At 38.1% G+C, this 21910-nt stretch overlaps 1 protein-coding gene across 1 annotated transcript; it reads left to right on the forward strand.

The window, feature by feature from the left end:
* The first annotated feature begins 204 nt into the window (after nucleotides 1-204).
* Nucleotides 205-21498, forward strand: LOC120733761 (leucine--tRNA ligase, cytoplasmic-like). The gene is made up of 32 exons (XM_040032153.1): nucleotides 205-341; nucleotides 576-697; nucleotides 1048-1135; nucleotides 1249-1329; nucleotides 1575-1712; nucleotides 1975-2136; nucleotides 2373-2485; nucleotides 2717-2780; nucleotides 3340-3428; nucleotides 3585-3810; nucleotides 3978-4065; nucleotides 5532-5608; nucleotides 7062-7115; nucleotides 7217-7357; nucleotides 7702-7779; nucleotides 7868-7953; nucleotides 8165-8230; nucleotides 8433-8515; nucleotides 9390-9528; nucleotides 9790-10002; nucleotides 10940-10997; nucleotides 11785-11848; nucleotides 12986-13169; nucleotides 13359-13449; nucleotides 13662-13802; nucleotides 15057-15197; nucleotides 15889-15999; nucleotides 16252-16362; nucleotides 17542-17646; nucleotides 18397-18492; nucleotides 18740-18872; nucleotides 20552-21498. The coding sequence occupies exons 1-32, from the start codon at nucleotides 336-338 to the stop codon at nucleotides 20755-20757; spliced, it is 3555 nt and encodes a 1184-aa protein (XP_039888087.1). The 5' UTR covers nucleotides 205-335; the 3' UTR covers nucleotides 20758-21498.
* The last annotated feature ends 412 nt before the right edge of the window (nucleotides 21499-21910 follow it).

The raw sequence follows: 21910 nt of genomic DNA on the forward strand, positions 1-21910 counted from the left end.
GGCAACATGGTCAAATTGTCGTAACGCAAGCACGACGGCGGATGTTTATTATGCATTTAAACAAACAAACAAACAAACAAAAAAGCCGCACATATGACGGCTTGTATTTGTTTATCAAATTAATTAAGATTAATAAATCTTAGTTATTCTAATTAATGTGCAAATACAACAGATAGGTTAAGATACGTCTGAAAAGTCAGATGGACTACATTTCCCAGAAAACCAAGCGAAAGGTGTCATCAGCCAGGCACCGGTGGCGTGGGTTTCTCTTGTCAAACTAGACACTATTTCTTCTTTTTGAACAGTATAACTAATTACTTGCAGTTTTAGATAAAATGACGGTAGGTCCAATCTTTTAATTACTCGCAGTATGAAATGGTTGATGCTAGTTTTTTGTAAAAAAGAAAATTTCTGCCTTAGAGCATTAATTCAATGTGGCTATTAGCAAAGTTAGCTAACATGAGCTGTTGAGACAATTACAGAAATAAAAAAGTCTGACTCTGTTAAGCTGGATATTGCGGCTGTTATTGTTATGACATTCAGTTTGTGATTCTTTGCTTGACGGTACATTTCAGGAGCGGAAAGGAACAGCAAAGCTGGACTTTCTGAGAAAGATTGAATTGGAAATCCAGGAGAAATGGGAGAGGGAGAGAACATTTGAGCAAGATGCACCGACAACAGTCGGGGAAAGTACAAAGTGAGTATCTTTTCAGTTTTCAAGAACAACCACGTGATCAGTTTTCTGAACAGTTTTACAGTATTTCTCAAATTGTTCCAGATAGAGAATATGCAACTGTAAGCCCATATATAAAGAAAGATTTCCAATGATTTGCAGCACACTGGAATGTGAAAGCAGTTTCTGTAGAACTTACTTGTAGAACTAAATATATTGTAATAGGTATGTAGTACATTTTTTTTGTTGCTGAATCATGTTGTCTGATGTTGTTTCATAGTTCACACTACAATCTTGGGAAAACCTGTTGGGTTGCAGCTAAATTGTTTGTTTGTTTTTTACCTTATCTTTTTTTTTTTTTTTTTACCTTCTAGTAAAAACAAGTACCTGGTCACCTTTCCCTATCCTTACATGAATGGCCGTTTGCACCTTGGCCATACATTCAGTTTGTCAAAATGTGAGGTAAGTTTAAAGGCAGACATCGACCTGAGTCACCACCTGTTGCAAATAAGTTAAGATTGAGAAATTTTGATATGTGGTCTCTTACCCATTGTTGTTCATTTCTCTTCCTGCAGTTTGCTGTTGGTTACCAGTCTCTTAAGGGAAAGAAATGCCTCTTTCCATTCGGGTTGCACTGTACAGGAATGCCGATCAAAGTAAGTAATGTTGGGTTTGTTTTTTTTATTCAGAAACTTTTCATAAGATTTCTAGGTGTCTATAATCTGACATAATCTTATCACTTTTCATCATATAAACATGCAATTACAGTTTGTTCTTATTGTCCCAAAATCAACTTTTAACATAACTATTTTATACTGCTATCTATCTGTCATAATCCATCTCTCTTAAACAGATCTTTGTGTTTTTTCTGATATTTTTAATCAATAATTGTATCCATCAGGCCTGTGCAGACAAGCTGAAGAGAGAGATGGAGTTGTATGGAAACCCTCCACAGTTTCCAGAGGAGGAGGAAGAAGAGAAACAACAGCAAACAACATCTGATGAAATCATTATCAAGGACAAAGCAAAGGGCAAAAAGGTTAGGATCACAGGGCAGAAATGCTATTTTCAAAATGAATTTATTATACTTATGCTATTATGACAAAAGCTTGAGCTGGTTTTTTAAGGCCTTTATTACTCAGGACAGAATTTGCAGAGTTAAGATGAAAGCAGTACCATAAAATTTGGTTTGAAGGTGTAAAAAATTAGTCTGTTATCTAAGTAGTGTATGGCTTCTCCATTTTTTCAGATAAAAGAAAGTTTGTTAACATTCTGCAATCTCTTTCTTGTTTCTTTGCCAGAGTAAAGCAGTGGCCAAATCTGGATCCTCCGCTTTCCAGTGGGACATCATGAGGTCCCTGGGCTTAACTGACCAGGAGATTGTCAAGTTTGCTGATGCTGAACACTGGCTGGATTACTTCCCTCCTTTGGCTGTCAAAGATCTCAAAGGGATGGGAGTCAAGGTGGCTTTCTCTGTTTGTTTGTTTATTCTTTCTGTGCTTTGATTCAAATTATTTTTAAGACTAAACTGCACATACCTTTTAAACATTCATGCAGTTTCATGTGGCAAAACATTGTAATTTTCAAATAAGAGACACAAAAAGTACAGTGACATTGATGCATCCATGTTTTCATGGCTAAAGGAAGGCACTGAATTTATTCAGTTGTGCTGACATGCTGTTATGTCATTACCTCATAGGTGGACTGGAGGCGTTCATTCATCACCACAGACGTGAACCCCTTCTACGACTCCTTTGTCAGGTGGCAGTTTGTTACTCTAAAAGAGAGGAAAAAGATCAAATTTGGTAAAAGGTGAGATGCTTTCAGGTTTTCTTGTCGTCTACCACAAGGTTTGTTTTTTTTAATGATATAGGGAAAAAATCATCATAGTTTATATATGACTGATTTTTTTTAAGTGGCTTTCTTTCTCAATTCTGTTTAATTTGATGTCTTCCTTTTAGTCTTCTTTGAGTCTATTCTGAGTCTGTATATTCTGTTTATATTATTGAGTCTATATCGTGACTATTCTGAACTCCCCTGCAGGTATACCATCTACTGTCCCAAGGATGGACAGCCATGCATGGACCATGACAGACAGACAGGAGAGGTAGACGTCCTCAGCTTGACAGAAAAAATTATTTATTCTGAAACTGTAGTATTGTTTAAGATTAGGTACACCTCACTAGTGTCAGGGTTGGCCCCGTCCATATTGACATGATAGCATCACATAGTTGCTGCAGATTTGTCAGAACAAGAACTAGCAGGAGTGGGGCCCCATGTGGTCTTCTGCTTCGTAGTTTCGATATGTTGTGCATCCAGAGATGTCCTTCTGTCTGTAACAAGGGCTTATTTCAGTTGTTGTTGCTTTCCTATCAGGTCGAAGCAGTTTTCTACTTTTTGGATCATTCTGTCTTTAGAGATGGTTGTGTCATAAAAACCAAGTAGACTAATAACAGCAGCAACAACAATGCCACATTCAAAGTGACTTAATACCTAATAAAGTGACAATGTTGAGGCGTATTTAACCACAGATTTACTGCAGGAAATGCTTAAAAATGTTTGTTTTACTTATTTTACCACAAAACTTTCTTACAATTTAAATTGTAGTGATTGAGGAACTTTTATTTATCAAATTTTCTTCCTTAACATTTGTGCTTCACTTATAGGGAGTTGGACCTCAGGAATACACCCTGATCAAGATGAAGGTCGTTGAACCCTACACAGCAAAATTCAAATCCAAGGTCTTTTATAGCAGGTAACAAATACTTAACGCTGTACTTCCACAAAAAAGAAAACAAAACTTTCTTGGAGATGACAGGTTTACAAAGAAAGACTGATTTAATCCTCTTGAATATAACTGTCATCCTTTTTAAATCCTGTCACTAAGCCTTAGTTTCGGTACTTCCCACAGCGGTATGAAAGGCAAAAACATCTTCCTGGTGGCTGCTACACTTAGACCAGAGACCATGTTTGGTCAGACCAACTGCTGGGTGAGACCTGACATGAAGTATGTTGCTTTTGAGACAACCAATGGGGACGTCTTCATCTCCACCAGAAGGGCTGCCAGGAATATGTCTTTCCAGGGCTTCACCAAGGAAAATGGAGTGGTGCCAGTAATAATGGAAGTACTGGGACAGGTACTACTTTTTTCATGTGCTGCTTCCAGCTAGAGCAAATAAGTTCAGATCATTTAGATGGATTTATTTAATTTCAGTGGAATAAAAAATAAAATGCTACCTAATATTAAACCAGCAGTTCGTGTATCTAATTCAGTGGCCTTTTTTCTTTTTTTTGGTCTTTGTAGGATATCCTCGGCTGTGCCCTGAGTGCTCCTCTGACCTCCTATAACATCATCTATGCTCTCCCTATGCTCACCATCAAGGAGGATAAAGGTATGAGCCAAAACGCTAGGATTAGATTTGTAGCTTAAATTTCAGTACATTTTTGTTTTTGAGAAATTGTGCCGTTTCTTTTGAGGCAGAAATTTCTCACATTTAAGCATCATAGTTGTAGATGGACGCTGTTGATGATTGCACTCAAAACAGCAGGAATATTCCTGAGGAGTGGCACCCTCCTCTCTTATGTACTTGGCAATCACAAGTAGGGCTGTTCGATATAACGATATATATCGGATGACGATATAAAAATGTCTATGTTTCATTTTACGCTATCGTTTGTTTCGTGGTGTCGCAAAATAAACTGTTTACTGTAACATTTTTTTCATCGTTTTGATGGTCACTGTAGTGGCTATATTAATTTCTTAACGTTCTCTCTTTCTCTTATATTTTGTGTAACCACTACAGACGGACAAGCGCCTGTTTTTATGCGTTGTGGTTAGCAACAAGGACGGTAACACCATCGCGTGTCCGCTTGTTTATGTTCCACATAAACCTTTCACAATAAACCTCAAGATCCTGTTGAGACTTTTCAAAATAAACTGAATCACGTGAAAGAGCAGATTATTTACGGATGAGAATTAAAAAAGAGCCGCCAGGTGCTAAAAAAATAAACCTTCAGACTCAAACGTTAGAACAGGCTTTTCCCCGCTGCACGCCGTGTAATAAATACTCACAAAGAAAACGGTGGGCTTTACAACTTATGTCTAAAAATGTATAGTTTCATGCATCGGTTAAAACACTCGACTCCAGCTACATGACGCGCAGCTGGAAACACTTCCCGCAAGTCGAGCTGCCCGAGATTCACAGAATTTACAGAAAATGTTACATTTTTGTGATTTATATCATTATCGGACAATAGAATTCTTATATCGGGATATGAGATTTTGTTCATATCGCACAGCCCTAATCACAAGTAGTTCTAAATAGTTCAGTTTTTCCACCTCTTGCTGTCTTCTGCACAGAATCTGACTGAAATTTGATTTATCCTAATTTATAACACTGTCTTATTTTGTTTGAGCTATATAGAAAAATCCTTGGGACTCAAAATAGCAGGACAAGGTCAAGGTAGAATTCAGAAGCATTGTTTGCAATGTCAAAGGATGGATGCTATAAGTTCTTGTTTCCCTCCAGCACATAACATTTGCAATCATTTAAAATCGACCTTATTGCAGAGTGTTTCTATTCTGTTAGAAGTCAGACTTCTCTATTTTTCTTGTCTGTGTTGCTCCAGGGTAGTAGTTTGTCTCTTTGTACTCATGTGTCCTATTGATGAATCTCTGTAGAGTTAGTAATAATTGGAATTTCTCAATGACTAAGGTTGATATGTCACAATTTTAATAATAAATGCCCCCTGTGTCATCATGTTTCTGAGGGTTATGACGGGTAAGGGAAAAGAATAAAAAACTGCATTATCATTTTATAGATTTTATGCATTGTTGTGTCTTTCCTGTCTGTCTTAGGTACTGGGGTTGTTACCAGTGTACCATCTGATGCTCCTGATGACATTGCTGCTCTCAGGGACATCAAGAAAAAACAGGTGATGATATAAACCTACGAAAAGGTCTTGAGCCATCCTGCATTTCTTTATATTTTTCAAAGTTTTTCTTTGGATATTGACTTCTTTTGCACTCATTTTTTTAATCCAGTCTTTTTGTCTGATCTGATCAAAGCGGAAAAAGGCACCTAACTCGAGGGATGAATAGTTTTGTGTCTACACATGACAGTAAACATATCGAAGAACTTTGTTACTTTGTTACTTCAGGCATTTTTGATACTAGCAGCTTGTCAAAAAAAACGAGTTTCTCGTGTTCTGAAAACACAAAAAATGCTAATGATTGAACAGTTCCACAGTCATAAAATATTATTTTTGTACTAACAAGGTGATTTACAATAAGCTTTTAGAGGAAAACATATCTGGACATGGTGTGCAGTATGTCCTGAAATTTGCTTTTTGAGGAATCTGGACAAGTGGAGAACACAACAAGGAGTGACAGTCCTAAAAATTATCTATATCAGTTGAACATGATTTAAAAGTCATTTCTTTAAGAAATGTGAAAAACTACAGCAAAAACCTGACACAGGAAAGGTGGCTGTCAAGATGTCATTTGTAAAGAAAACAGGGGAAAAAAGGCTGAGGTATGCCAAATTACACCACACGATGGAATCAGTGGCAGCAGGTCTTAGGAAGTGATTCATCCAAATTGGAATTTTGGTGTCAGGAGACAAATACAACAGAGAGTGTGAATAACTGTAAATCTGTAAAACACGGTGGAGGCTCTGTCATGCATTCCAGCCAGTGATGTTGGTGATCTTGTTAAAACTGATGGAATGATGAACACAAAAAGTATCATGACATTTTAATCCACCAAAAAAACAAAAAAAACAAAAAAAAAAACCAGAAAGTTTTTTTTTCTGTGGTAATGTCGTCATGTTTTAGGATGACCATGATCCCAGACACATTTCAGTAAATTAATCATGAATAAAACCAAGTGGAACACCATCAGTCAAGGGATGGACTCCCCAGAGCCCGGAGCTCAACATTATTGAAACTGTGGGATCCTACTAACAGAGAACAAAACAAAAGACAGGCAGCATCCAAAGAAGAGCTTTGAATGTCCTCCAAGAAGCCTGGAGAACTATTTGCGAAGGCTACTTAAAGAAACGACAAGAAAATTTGCCTAAGAGAGTTCAAGTTGCATTGAATAGCTCATTAGAATTGTGCCGACTCTGTTTTTGCCTTATCTGCTGTATTTCCATTTATGTGTACAGATGTATCAATAAATCACTACACTTATTTACCATTTCCATAGCAGAATCAAAAGAAATATAAAGGTTCTGATACCATCCAGCAATAAGTTCAAAATTTCTGAACCTTTCACATAAGTGCGTAATATTTCAATTTGATGTTAGTTTTGTGGGCAAAATGTAGTCATTTCTTCTCACATCCTTTTTGTTGATGTCACTGTTCTTTCTTGGACTTGGAATAAAAGGCGCTGCGGGAGAAGTATGGAATTGAGGACAAGATGGTTCTGCCTTTTGAGCCGGTAAGCTGAACTAGTAAAGTCCATTCATTTTACTTATGCTGCACAAAATTCATGCATTCAGTGTCACCATGCAAAGTCATTGTGCTTTTATTTGTGTGCAGATCCCTATCATTGAGATTCCAGGATATGGCAACCTGTCTGCTCCTCTGGTGTGTGATGAGCTGAAGATCCAGAGCCAGAATGACAAGGAGAAACTGGCTGAAGCCAAGGAGAAGGTTTATCTGAAGGGATTTTATGAGGGGGTGAGTGCCATTAGCATTCAAAGCATCTATGTTAGTTAACAAAATGCGGTCTGTCTGCAAAAGCCCTGCAGGTATACATTTTAGGTTTGAAGCTTGTATTGTTTATCTCCCAGGCACAAATCAAGTAATTCGAAGCTTAAGGCTAGCCTAAATCATTCATCAACTGTCTGTGGATTTTTAGGTACCCTCAGGTAGTTTTCTTCTGTTTACCATCGTTAAACACTGAAGCAAGAAGAAGTTCTGTAACCATTTGTGAGGCATAGTTAATTTGCTGGTAAATCTTGTAAATAGTTCAAACAGTGCATCAGTGTGTTTGACTTTCTGCTAATAATCTTCTGTCCTAGATCATGCTTGTGGAAGGCTACAAGGGCCAGAAGGTCCAGGATGTCAAGAAGCCCATCCAGAAGATGATGGTTGAAAGGGTAAAAAAAATTATTTGCAGAGTCACAAAAAGTTATTGTTTATTTATTTCTGTATTATTATTATTGACTCTATTTTCATGTATTCCAGGGAGAAGCCATGATCTACATGGAGCCAGAAAAGCAGGTCATGTCACGTTCAGCTGACGAGTGTGTGGTGGCTCTTTGTGACCAGTGGTGAGTGCTGCTGGAACTGTAAAATAAAGTCATAATTGTTGGTGTTTGATACTTTGAATTACAAAGTGACAAAAAGTTAACAGCTGGTTAAGTTTAAACTAGTTTCAGTCATTCTGGTCATGAAACTCTTGTAATTTTAACTTTTAAAAACATTTTTAGTGTTTACTGTCTTCAATAAGCCTTATGCAAATATTATTTGTTTATCCCACAGGTATTTGGATTATGGGGATGCTGAGTGGAAGCAGCAGGCCAACGAAGCCCTGAAGTCATTGGAAACGTAAGATCTCTGATGCAATTGATTTGCATTATATATCAAATTTGTCTTTTCTAGTGTTTTTGTGGGGGATCTTGTAAAGGTTCAGAACACCAATTTATTATTTGCCTATAAGCTTTATGCTGGAAATAAAATGTTTCCGTCCAAAGTCTTGTCTAATTCATGTTTTGTTTTGTCTTTATGTTTCTTTTGCAACACCATACAGATTTTGTGAGGAGACCAGAAGAAACTTTGAGGCAACTTTGGACTGGCTGCAAGAGCATGCCTGCTCACGTACCTATGGTCTTGGTAGGTGGTTTCAGAGTGTGTGTGTGTGTGTGTGTGTGTGTGTGTGTGTGTGTGTGTGTGTGTGTTCAGTAAATATTTATAACTAACCACCACTCTTATTTATCTTTAGCTTTGCTGGCACTTTTAAGATCATGATTGTCTAATTGGAAACAGTTTTTTTAATATAAAGATTTGAACTTGTATTTGAGCGATGCTCTTGGTCTATAGATGGAGACAAAGGACTAATGATTGGACACCTAGCAACACTCAATCTCTGATGGTTTTTATAAGAATAGATGCAGACTGAAGGCCAGCTGGCATTCAGCGCAGGACACTGCAGTACAGTCTAGGCTAGCTGTAAACTGTTCCTCACTGTATAAATCTCTCCACATATTTTAAGAATAAAAAACACAAAGTGTATCCAGTCATTTTACCAGACAATTAGCCTGTAAGACGTTTAACATTGTCACCAACCTGAGTTTAGCTGATCTCAGGCTGCTTAAATAGTCGATCTTTTGTAAATTCTTCTAAACAGGGATTCCAAAATCCTAAAAATCTAATCTGTGGAAAAAAGTGTCAAACTATTTGTGTGAAAGCACAAGTTACTTTGGTGTCTGGTTTGATTTGGTTTATTTGACAACAGAGTTACATTTCGGCTTGTGTACAGAAGATCACACAGTAAAGCCAAGACTTTGTTCTACATTTCCTCAATATTTGGCACCAGTGTGTGTGCAGTTTGACAAGAAAACATTGTTTTAAAACAGATGAGATGTCGGTTGTCATAAAATGAATAATTTTGGTTTTCTTTCTCCTTTGTGTGTGTGTGTGTGTGTGTGTGTGTGTGTGTGTGTGTGTGTGTGTGCGTGTGCGTGCGTGCATCCCCTGGTTACCATAGGAACGCGGCTGCCTTGGGACGAGCAGTGGCTGATTGAGTCCCTGTCAGACTCCACCATCTACATGGCTTACTACACCGTAGCCCACCTTCTGCAGGGAGGTGTGCTTAACGGCCAAGGAGAGTCACCACTGGGCATCAAGTATGGATGCATCACACGCATGTGCACACAAATATGCAGAAACCAGTAATTTCCAAATCATTGTTCATTTAAGTCTCGTCCCTTCTTTTGCACTAAAATAAATGTCAAATTAAAATGAAGCATGTACAGTCAGCTATTGAATTATATAAAACGCACACAGTCACACCAAGCATTCAATTTCTTCTTTTCACCTCACTTGAACACAATAAGTCTCTGTTTCTTGCCTCATTTATGTCTTTTCTCTTTTTTTCTCTACCACAGGCCAGAGCAGATGACTAGAGAGGTGTGGGACTTCATCTTCTTTAAGACTTCTCCGTTCCCTAAGACCAACATCCCTAAAGAGCATCTGCAGAGGCTTAGAAGGGAGTTTGAGTACTGGTACCCCGTGGATGTCCGTGTATCTGGCAAAGACCTGGTGCCCAACCATTTGTCATATTACCTGTACAACCATGTGGCCATGTGGCCCAAAGACAAGTAAGTTTGCCCACTGGACTGACCAGAACAAAAAAAGAGGACAGGAATGAGGGGCGACAAACAAAATTTCGAACCTCCAGCTATCAGCTTTGAATGACACTCTTATCATGCTACAAAAATGATGTTCTCTAGTCTAATTGTGACATTTTTTTCACATCCACTTAGCTGATATTCCATAAAAATGTGATTGACAGTTAAATGAATATTTTTGGCAAGTGTGCCCAACACAACAAGCATCTCTAAAGAGCTCTAATTAACACATTATATCCCATTAGTTTAATACATGCGAAAGTAAGTGTGTAAAAACATTTCAGCAGTTCACGACTGGTACACTGGTCTAATTCTTGGCTTAGATGAGTAACTTTTTGGAGTTTCTAGTGGTTGCCATGGAAACAGTCCTTTTGAGTCTGTTTTATACCCTTATTTGATGTCACTCTTGGCTCGGACTCATTGGATTTGATCTTATTTTGTCGTAGTTTCCGTAACTCTTTCTGTATTTATGTACATAAGTTAAAATAAGTTTTGGTTTTTTTTTTTTTTTACATTATGTTACGGTGACACTACAGTAAGGTGAGATGACAATAATTCAGATTCAGTAATAGAATATTTATAATTATGTCAGGTACTATATGCCTTTTTTAAGGTTTTGGTAATGTTGCATTATCAGAATGTGATAATACTGTGCTTTTTACCATTTAAGATGTAAATCAATAATCACAATACAGTGTAATGTTATCAGTGTCATAATGATGTTTTTTAACATACTGCCAATCTTCCTTTTGTTTTGCCGAATTTTTTTTATTTTTTATTTTTAATAAACTGAGCTCAGCTTTGCATTTGGGTAAACTTCACTATGATAACAGCAGTAATGATGAAAATAACAAGTTAACAATAAAAAAATTATTTTTTTTCTCTCTCTTTTTTTTCTTTTTTACAGCGGGAAGTGGCCACAAGCAGTGCGAGCTAATGGACATCTGCTCCTCAACTCTGAAAAGGTATGTGAAGTATTAAGCTGTATGTATTACTTTAAAATCATTTAATTTGCTATTAGGTTATAACCCTGTAAGTTTAGGGCCCTGTACCATGCCCCAAGTCTAACATACCCCATATATAAACAAACAAGGATATTTTGTTGCCATGATACCAGATCTCTCTTGGAAATGAGATTTTTAATCTCAATGAGATTTTTTTACCTGGATAAATAAAGGACTAATAAAAAAAATATCTTTCTGTTATTGCAGTTTAGTCAGTTTAGTCAAGCAGGTCACATGAAGCAGTTTATCATCTCACTAAAATAACACAGGGTTTCCCAATCTAGCTAAGTGCTTGTTGTCATGAAAGGATTGGCGTTGAGAGCCTCTGACCACTGTACCTTGACCACTAATGCTCATCATAGAAATACAAAGATATTAGATACAATAGAAAAATTTTAGACTCTGCTACTCTCTATGCACAGAGGTCCCCCCTGTTAGAACTGCCTTCACAGTCCAGGAAAGCTAGGGCTAAAGTTACCTAGTTAACATGAAATCTCGCTTTCTTTCTGGTTTCATTTGATGGGATCTTTTGTGTTCCTTGACTGACCGACAGATTTTAAACATAACAGCCAAACATTTCTCAAATAAGCTTTAAGTTCTGAATGGTTTTAGGAATGCCATTTTCTGTTTTTGCTGCTGATTGTATTTTGTTGTTGGGTTCTTTTGTGGTTTTAAACACAGAAAGACTGTGTGGGTGGGCAGACCTGAAAGATTGCGGCTGCTAACATCTGTTTCTTTTATCGACCAGATGTCCAAATCAACTGGAAATTTCCTCACTCTCAGCCAAGCCATTGACAAGTTTTCAGCAGACGGTATAATCAGTTTCTTCTTGATTTATCTCTCCTTCTGTCTCTTTTATTTCTTTCCCTCTTCATAGTTTTCTTCTCAATGGCGCTTTCATCTTTACATGAAACCTGGGAGAAAACACTTCAGGTGTACATTTGGAACCGATTTCAACTGTGTTTTCCCAGTGCATGGGCTGTTATGGATGATTATATTGTTAACATCTCTTATCCCCTGGTGAAGGTGTTTAGAAAATGAACCCATTTTCATAAGATAGATGAGGTTTTGATGTTGAGTATTATGAGTTGTTGTATTTGTCAGGTCAGTCAGTGGACTGTAAGTAAGACATTTCTGTATAATTATGTAATATGCACACTTTAAAATAGAGAATGCATGATGTTCTCAATATCAATGTGTGTTCTAAGATGAGAAGCTTTTAATTAGTGTTCAACATTTTGTTTTGTTGTTGCAAAAGAATTGCCTCTATCATTCATGTATTATGTATTTACAGATGTATTATATTCAAGGAATGCGGTTTCAAAAGATAAAAAGCAAATAAAATATTTAGAAGAATATAAGAGGAAGATAAATTGTGTTTTTAGAAATGGCTGGAAAGTGAGAACGTTACAACTTTTATGTTTGGTATAATGTTGATTATCCACAGGGAATTGAAGACTTATGTTTTTCCTCTTTATATGTTTACTTTTTTCCTTTACGTTAGCGATGGATAGATGGATAATTTCCACCTTCTTTTTTTTATATATCTTCAATGAGCTGAAGAATAGATGGATAGTTCATGCTTCTATAGAAGATATCCTGCTGTGGGAGGAAACAGCTTCATGGTCTGCCAGCAGATAGACACATAAAGTTGTTCCTGTCTTAAAGCTAGGAGGGATGTCTGCTGAATAACTGACGTTTTCTCAAGCTTTGGAATTTTCCACAGAGCCTCTGTACTTCACCTTTTGTTGAACTATTTTGCAGAATAGAAAAAAAGTGCTGTGTTCATTGTATATCCTGAATAGAGGATTCAGATAGTTGGATATTAAACTGGAGCAAATTACAAAGGCAGTTGCGTTTGTGAGAGTGACCGTATATCAGTTTTACATCTGTTATATTGTACCTGTACATTCTGCTGTTTTAACACATGTTCTCATTTCCATTCTCAGGTATGCGTCTGGCTCTAGCGGATGCTGGAGACACAGTGGAGGATGCTAACTTTGTTGAGACCATGGCTGATGCTGGCATCCTGCGCCTCTACACCTGGGTGGAATGGGTGAAGGAGATGATTGCCAACCAGAACAACCTGAGGACGGGACCTGCAGACACCTTTAATGATCGGGTTTTTTCCAGGTAGTCTGAGGATTTAAAAGGGTCTGGAATGAAAAGGATTTACAAGTTCTGAAATTTATTGAATTTCAGCCTTGATAAAGCAAAAGAATCCACAGCTATGTCTGCATTAATAAATGTAAGGCGAAAGCCTGATTGTGGTTAAATGTTTTGAAAGTACATTTTTTAAAAATAATTTTCTTTCCTGTTTAGTGAGATGAATTCAGGCATCCTGAAGACAGAGCAGCACTATGAGAGGATGATGTACAAGGAGGCTTTGAAAAGTGGCTTTTTCGAATTTCAGGTAAATTAAATTGATAAAATTCCACCTCTGAGAGTCCTTAATAATTTGATGAGATCATATAAGAGACAATGTAGCATGATTTCAAGTACCCATAATCTACAACAGTAGTAGAGCATTTAGATTCCAGATACTGCGGTCATCGTTAAATCAGTAGAAGAGACTGACTCGAGTTTCGCTGATGAACCTTGTGTTGTTTTATTGTGTGTATTTAGGCAGCCAAAGATAAGTATCGGGAGCTGGCCATCGAAGGCATGCACAGAGACCTTGTCTTCCAGTTCATAGAAAGGCAAACTCTGCTGCTGGCCCCCATCTGCCCGCACCTTTGTGAATACACTTGGGGTCTGCTTGGCAAGGTAAGAAACAGATGGATTTAGCGTCGTATTCCTGTTTTCAGGCTCTGAGTTGTCTCTGTGCTCTGACTTGACTCATATCTAACTTCTCCTTTCTGTCCTTAGTTCTTATCTGTCTTGTATATTTTAGAGTAAAACAGGAATACAGTCAAAAGAAACATTTTAACATCCAGTGTTTGTTTGTATTCATGAGTAGAATTGGGATCAAGGAGCTGAAAGCTACAGCTTTAGGTAGACCTCTGGGTAGCTCTGGGCCCGCTGCTCATTACCTGTGTGAAATGGTTACTGACTTTCTCACTGTTGATGTACATATCCACCGGGAGCATATCTTCGCACTATGGATCTTTTTCTCACTGCAGCATGAAGCAAATGCACACACAGGTGCACACTTCAAATAGCACAGGGAGACAAATATATTTTTAACACTCAAATTTATGAATATGAAGGAGTGCAGCTGTGATGGAAATGGGTTTTTGGCTGTCGCTAGGCAACAAAAAAAGCCCCAACACCAGTATGTTCTCCAGTCATGTGTTCACTACCACTAACTAAAGAGCTAAGAGGCACTCGGTACACAGAGAACTTACACATGCCACTGTTATGATACCATTGTGACCTCTGGTTGTGTAGTTATGATAACAGTAAAGTTTGTGTAGCAGTTACCAAAACCAATGCTACCCAAATGCTTCACAGAAACACAGAGTAAGAGAACAAACTAGGAGAAAATTTAAAAAGAAATTACTAATCAATTTAGCATAGGCCGTGCAAGATTTAACTGCAATTTCAAAATTGGAATAAGATACAGTGTGATTCCAATTGTAATGAATAACTTCAAATTAACATACAAATCTAAAAGTAAAAAGAAAACGATGGAGTTAAAAATGTCAAAAGAAATCAAATCTATACTAAAATGTATATTTTATAGAAAGCCTTACATATGAGCTTTTTTTTTTTTTTTTTTTTTTTTTTTTCAGAAAGCTTTTTTTTTTTTTAAATAAATGATTAATAAGAAAACACTAATGAGGCAAACCAGATTTCCTGGGCAGGGCTAACAGCAAACACTTGATTGCCTTTTTGTCTTTAAACTTGAGGAGGGAACAATTAACAGGTTTCTACTTGAGGATCTGAGGCTGTGTACTACTTGGTATGAGAACAGCAGTCCCAGCAGATATTCTGGAGCTGGGCCCAGCCATGAAAGTTTTTAAAAGTTTACACTGCTCACTAAGTGACTGTTTTTTCTTCTCTATTTCTGCTTGACAGACTGGCTCTCTGATGAAGGCATCATGGCCTGTGGCTGGGCCCGTGGACGAGGTTCTGATTCGTTCCTCTCAATATTTGATGGAAACTGCTCACGACCTTCGTCTTCGCCTCAAAGCCTACATGCTTCCGCCTAAAAGCAAGGTAAGATATGAAGTTGTCTGTACACTTTGCCTTCGTGGATATGCTGTAACTTTTGAGTTGCAACATAAAACAGACTGATGTAACTCTACAGCAGCATCCTATATCCTTTCTGATACACTTGCGAGCTTATGTCTGTGTTCACAGCAGGAAAGCCAGTCTATTGTTTGTTAACAGTTCCGCACTTCAATAAGTGGCTGTAGGCAGCTTAGAGAAAAGCAAAACAAGTATTGACAACATCTAAGACAGGCAATATCTCAGGTTTCCAGGCCCCCGTTATTGATTTACTGGAAATGCTTTGTTGCCATTGAGGTAGGATTGGAAAGATGATGGGAAAAGAGAAGAAAAAGGAGAAAGGATAATATAGTTGTTATTTTTTCATACCATAAGCGTTCTCAGCAGTAACACCTATGTTGTTAGCATGTGAGTTCTAAATCTGCCCAGAAAAGGGCGCACGCACACACACACACACACACACACACACACACACACACACACACACACACACACACACACACACACACACACACACAACACCTTTTTTGTTTGTTTGGCTTTTTTCCTTGAATAATCCAAACCCTGTTGGAATGTGATTGAGGCCACCTTGTTTTGTGGACCTGATGTATGAATAAACAAGATGAATGTGAAAGGCTTCTTATAAACACAAACATTAATCCTGTTTTCCTTCCAACAGAAAGGTGACTCCAAGCCTCCAGCCAAGCCCTCCCACTGCACCATCTACGTGGCCAAGAGCTACCCTCCATGGCAGCACAGTGCCTTATCCCTGCTCGGCAAGCACTACAAGGTAGAGAACGAACACACAAAGCCCAACATTATTCACAGCATTAGGTTTGAAGATTTATTGTTTGCTGAAGAACTGCAGGTCTGCCTAGTGGTGCAATAATATGCTTATTTCTGTAAATCAATAATTTCAGAATTAAATGATTATGTAATTGAATTCTTTCAGTTTCTCTGTGTCTTCCTATCGATGCTCCTGTTTGTTTAAGTTTATTAATTGTTTCTTTTTTTCTTTTTCTGTTCCTGTTTGTACGTCTAGACCAACAACGGGGTCCTTCCGGACAACAAAGTGATAGCGAGTGAACTAGGCGCTCTGCCAGAACTGAAGAAATACATGAAGAGAGTCATGCCTTTTGTAGCCATGATCAAGGTAAAAATATTGAAAGGCCAACATTAATGTTTCACTATGAAGACGTACACAGCCCACTCTCCACCAATGATCATAAACCATTTTGTCATCTTTACACATAGATGGAATTTTCCAGAGACGTTTTTTCACTTGTGATTTCCTTTTTAATAAGTCTCTTGCACAACAGCCAACCCATAAGTTGACTGTTTTTTCACACTGATCAACTTCTGATTGGTGGAAAGTCTTCCCTGATAATTTGTTGGGAAGATTGGAGTTGAAAAGCTATTTTCTTTTTTTTTTCTTTTTTTTTTTTTTAGTGCTTTGTGTTAAATAATAACAAAACTGTAGACAATACAATGAAAAATCTGAACAAGTGTTACACTGACATTACAGAGAAATTTCAGGAATACTTGTTCTGCACAGTTTAATGTGTTTATTGATTGAAAAGAACACAAACCACTTTTGATGGGCTGTGTCAGCCACTTTCCATTTATTTGCAGCATCCACAAAAAATATGTTCACTGTCTCGGCCGCAGGTCTGCATGTCTTAATTTACAATTTTCATCCCCACCTTTCATGTTACAAAAACGTTTCTAAAAGCAGTACCACCAGATGATACAAATATCACAAATAACATTATGCCTGCAGTTGCTGTTTCTGTTATATAAAGCTACATATTCACTCAAGATCAAGTGGTGCTAATAAATGATCAGAAGCATTGTTGCTTATTAAAATTTTAGAAGCCACATCTCTTGTGCTCTGGGCTTTGTTCAGGTTTCGCTCTTTCACTGCAGTGATCAAAAAGAATGAAGCTAATAAATAGTCATGATGAGCTTTGTATTCATCCACGGTCTGTCTCTCAAGCTGGTCTTGTATCTTTCATGTTGATTTATCTCCCTGCGTTATTTGTTTGTTTTTAACTTTTTTGGCTCATAAACATTTGTTTCTTGATAATCTTGTGGTGGTGGCATCAACATAGCAATGAACTTTGTGTGCGCGCTGTATTATAAACGAAAGCATGATTGCCTCAGTAATGAGATGAATTTTTATATTTCCAAATATCTCAGCTTCTGTGTAAAATTATACCAAGGAAATCCTCTGCACTTCCTCAATGGAGTTATTATTCATTGCCTTGTTGATCATTCGTGATGATAGCTCTGATTCTTATCATGTACGATGGGATCTTCTTTTTTTCTTTAGGAGAACCTGGAGAAGAATGGACCCAGAGTTTTGGATTTGGAGCTGGAATTTGATGAGCGAGCAGTTCTCATGGAGAACCTGGTCTACTTGACTAATTCTTTGGAGGTAAGCTTTATGATCCAACCTTTACCCCACGTTGTTGGTGTCTAAAATTTGTTGGACAACAACTGTGCAGCAAAGTGTGCAGAACTTTGGTTCAGTGTGTCTTCACATAAATGTCAAACTCGCACAGAGATGCTTTAAAGCTGAGTTTTACTCCCTTTGCAGAAGTAAGTTGAGGAAATCCTGAGCTCAGTTCTCTGCAGAAAATCCCCTTAATACCACTGTCTGCACAAAAGCTTAGCCTAGGCGGGGAAAAAAGGGGGGGAAAAAAGCCCAAAGTCCCCAGGATACTTCTGCGAAACCAGCAGATTTATCCACAGAAAAGGAAAATTGCACTTAATGTACATCAAAGCAAAAGCTCGGCTTAAATTCTCATGTTTCTGATAGATAATAGCTAAAGATAAGTTGATGACAAGGAAGACAGAATGAAATGAAATACGCTGTATCATGTAGGACTAAAAAAGGGTGATACATTACCTTACTCACAAACCAACTCTAAGAAGTGGGTTAACTGGTGTGGCTTGAAATAGGCTTGTAGATCATAGGACAGATGAGGAGAGAAGCACTTTGTCTGTTGCCATTTGTGGTCTTCTTTAAGGACCCAAGTACAAACTAGTCTCTCATTACTGTAGCATGGTTAGTATGCCCAGCATTTGCCAGTGTGCATACCAAACGCACCTGTAAACATACTCCCTGTGGACTACACTGCTGAGCTGATTATCTTTTTTCCCCTCCATCGTTTCTCTTTGACAGTTGGAGCAGATTGACATCTTGTTTGCTTCTGAGGCTGATGACAAAGTGAAGGAGGACTGTTGCCCAGGGAAACCGTTCAGTGTTTTCAGATCAGAGGTAAATACTTTTCAATGCTTATTAGCTTTGGCCAGACTTGCGTGTTAGAGGATCACTTTTAGCTTTTTTTCCTCACTAACACGTTTGTCCACAGTTTTCATATGTTCTTTATGGCTGTGCTCATTTTACTGACCTATTTCATTTTGTGCAGCAGCCAGTGATGAACAAAGTAATTTATTTTATTTATACTCATATCAAAAAGCCAGTTTTGCATTTTTCTTTTCTCCTCGTTTTTTAATCCCCGTAGCCTGGAGTTTCTGTGTCCTTGGTCAACCCTCAGCCGTGCAATGGCATGTTTTCTACAAAGGTTGACATCCAACAGGGGGACAGCAGAGACAGCATCGTCCGCAGGCTAGCCAAGGTCAACAGACTCATTAAAGGTTAGTAAGACAAAAATAAATAAAGCCAAAATGACTTTTAGTGACTAAATCAAAAGAGGATAAAAGTATTTGCTCAGTTTAGTTGAAAGCATTTGGGTTCAGTTAACCAACATCATGCGATGTTCAACACACATTTGTCTTATATCTTTCTTATATCTTTCTGACCCATCTTTTCTACTCTTCCCCAGCCTGTTGTAATCATATAGGAGTGGGGAAGGTTTGAGTGAACAACACAGGGGGTTAAATATACAGTGGGGAAAATAATTTCTTGGTCCCCTGCTGAATTTGTAAGTTTGCTCACTTACAAAGAAATAAACAATCTCTAATTTCATGAAAATTTCATTTTAATAAAGAGAGACAATATCAACCCAAGCTTTACATAAATTACATAAAAGTGATAAATTGATTTGCATGTCATTGTGTGAAATAAGTATTTGATCTCCAAGCCAAACATGATTTAGTACTTAGTGGAGAAACCCTTGTTTGTAAGCACAGCGGTAAGATGTTTCTTGTAGTTGGTCACGAGGTTTGCACACATCTCAGGAGGGAGCTTGGCCCACTCCTCTTTACAGAAAGTCTCTAAATCATTTAGGTTTCTTGGATGGTGCTTGGTAACTTGAATCTTCAGCTCACTCCATAGATTTACTATAGGACTGAGATCTGAAGGCTGGTTAGGTCACATGACCTTAATGTGCTTCTTCATTAGCCACTCCTTAGTTGCCTTGGTGGTATGTTTTGGGTCACTGTCATGCTGGAAGACCCAGCGTGGGGGAAGGAGGTTTGCATCCAAGATTTTACAGTTCATGACCTCATGTGCCTTCTGGAGCACGGGGACTTTGCAGGCGCAGCAAGATTTCAACCCATTATGGCGTAGTGTGTTGCCAGTGGTATTCTTGGTGACTGTGGTCCCAACTTCCTTCATATCATTAACAACTTTGCTGAGCAAAGTAGCATTGGGATGATCCACCACCTCACTCTCTTTCTTTCACTCTCTTTCAGCTATTTAGATGGCCTCAGTGTCTCTGCACAAAGACACTTACTGTAGAGCATTCATTTACCTTCGCTTCAGTCATCTTTAATTCCAAGCTAATTTATGTGAGCTCTCTGATGACAGCTGACAGCCATATCATGTCGTTAAAACTGTGGCAAATATCTCTGCCAGTGTGTTGCTAACACAACAACCATCAGCCATCCTTCATCAAATTTGTGCGAACCGCTTGAGAAAGCTTTCCGCTGTGATTACACCACCAGGCACTCTGCCTTTTGAGAGGTTCTGCTTCTGCTGTTTCCATATTGTCTTTTATGTTTGGCTTCAGTTTTGTGTTATGCTTTCAGATTTGAAAAGAAAAACTGAATAATGTTGGCTTAGAACAGTTCAATATATGACCCAATTTTCTTTGTAGCCTGTTTTCTTTCACTTCTCTGTTCTCTGCCTGTAATGTCTCATCTCAATTTTTTTTTTCTGTATATCTCAGTGAAGTCTCTCTTTCTTTTCATTTTTCCATCCTGCTTCTTCTTTTATATTCTCCAATTTCCCCAATCTCAAGCATAGCTTTCTGTTTTTGTACTGGTTTATCTATCCCACCTCCAGTACCTCTGCATTTTCTCAGTTGTTTTGTTTCCCATGTTTCTTGTCTGTCTTGCCTCACCTCTATCTCTGTCCACCTTCACTCCACCAGATCTGTCCAGAGTCAAGTTGATGAGGTATGAGGACCCTTTGCTCGGCCCTCGCCGGCTGCCTGTCCTGGGACAGGAGGAACAAGGCAAATTGCTCATCTCCAACAAATCTGTGTTCAACATCAATCTGGAGGAGAAGAAGGTCACTCTGGCTGACAACGGCCTAACTGTAGACATTGGCGACACTCTGGTTTATCTGGTTCATTAGAATAACATTGATCACACACACACACACACAGAGGTGAGGTGGCATGTTCAGTAGTTGTTGAGCTTTGTTGAAGATTCAAACACATCAAGAAATGTTACAGCAAAACAACTCTTTTTGATTTAAAGCATCAGGGCAGCAACTCAAAGCTGTATCTGTTTTATAATTGATATTTCTATTTATAAACTGATGAGTGTGACATCAGGAAATTCTGAAACTTGCTGGACCTAAAATGATGGCTTCTGTCTTCTTTTCTTTAAAAAAAATTCTATATTTGTAGTACATCCACATCTGCCTCTGGGCTATCCCTCTGGTACAGTTTTCTCCTTAAGAAGTCAGTATTGCAAAACAGTTATAACAAAATACTGCAAACTTATCCTAAAGGTTTTGACCTTTTTTGTCATGGTTGCAATCAAGGACAGCACTAGAATTTGTCATCTGTTTTGCAGGACTCAGGAACTCAGTCAGCGGTGTCCATATTAAAATCGTCTGTAGAGTTTATTCTCGTCACAGAAAACCACTGTTTTGATGTATGTTTATGTTGTGAGACTGCTCCTGCATCCTCCAGAATGCCTGATGGTTTCATACAGAGGGTAACGTGCCTTGTGTTGTTTTATACATCCAAGGTGAGGCGCATCGTTCCCTTATGTTTGTCAGCCTGTCAGACAGCTTTCCTGTTTTCTAGCTGTGGATGGTGCTTGTCTGGCTTTTCCAGATGAATAATAAAACCTATGAAACATTAAACCTCTGTGGTGTTTGTCTCCCTCTAACCCCTATGCTGGCAGTTGCGCAATAAAACAAAATATGTTTACTTAAGATTTATACTTATGGGCATGTTTGAGATCTCTGTGCTTTTCACACCTCTGTTAACTTCTACTCCATCACATCTCACAGGGAACTAAAGCTCAAGTGTTAAAATTAAGATTCATGAGTTAAATCTAGATGTCTATAGTGAAAGGTTAGAGGTCATTTGAGGAGTAAAGCAGCCTGGATCCAACTACTGTATAGCCAATATCTCTTCTGTTAATACACCAAATCTTTGTTCTAAACCAAAATATAAAAACACACACTGTGCATGAGGTTACGCTACCTCTTTGTCAGAATCAACCAACAATCTTGCAGCTGAAAAATTGAGTCTGAGAGTCTCATGTTAAAA

The sequence above is a fragment of the Simochromis diagramma genome, unplaced genomic scaffold (assembly GCF_900408965.1).
Source record: "Simochromis diagramma unplaced genomic scaffold, fSimDia1.1 OVJJ01000216.1, whole genome shotgun sequence".
NCBI lineage: Eukaryota > Metazoa > Chordata > Actinopteri > Cichliformes > Cichlidae > Simochromis > Simochromis diagramma.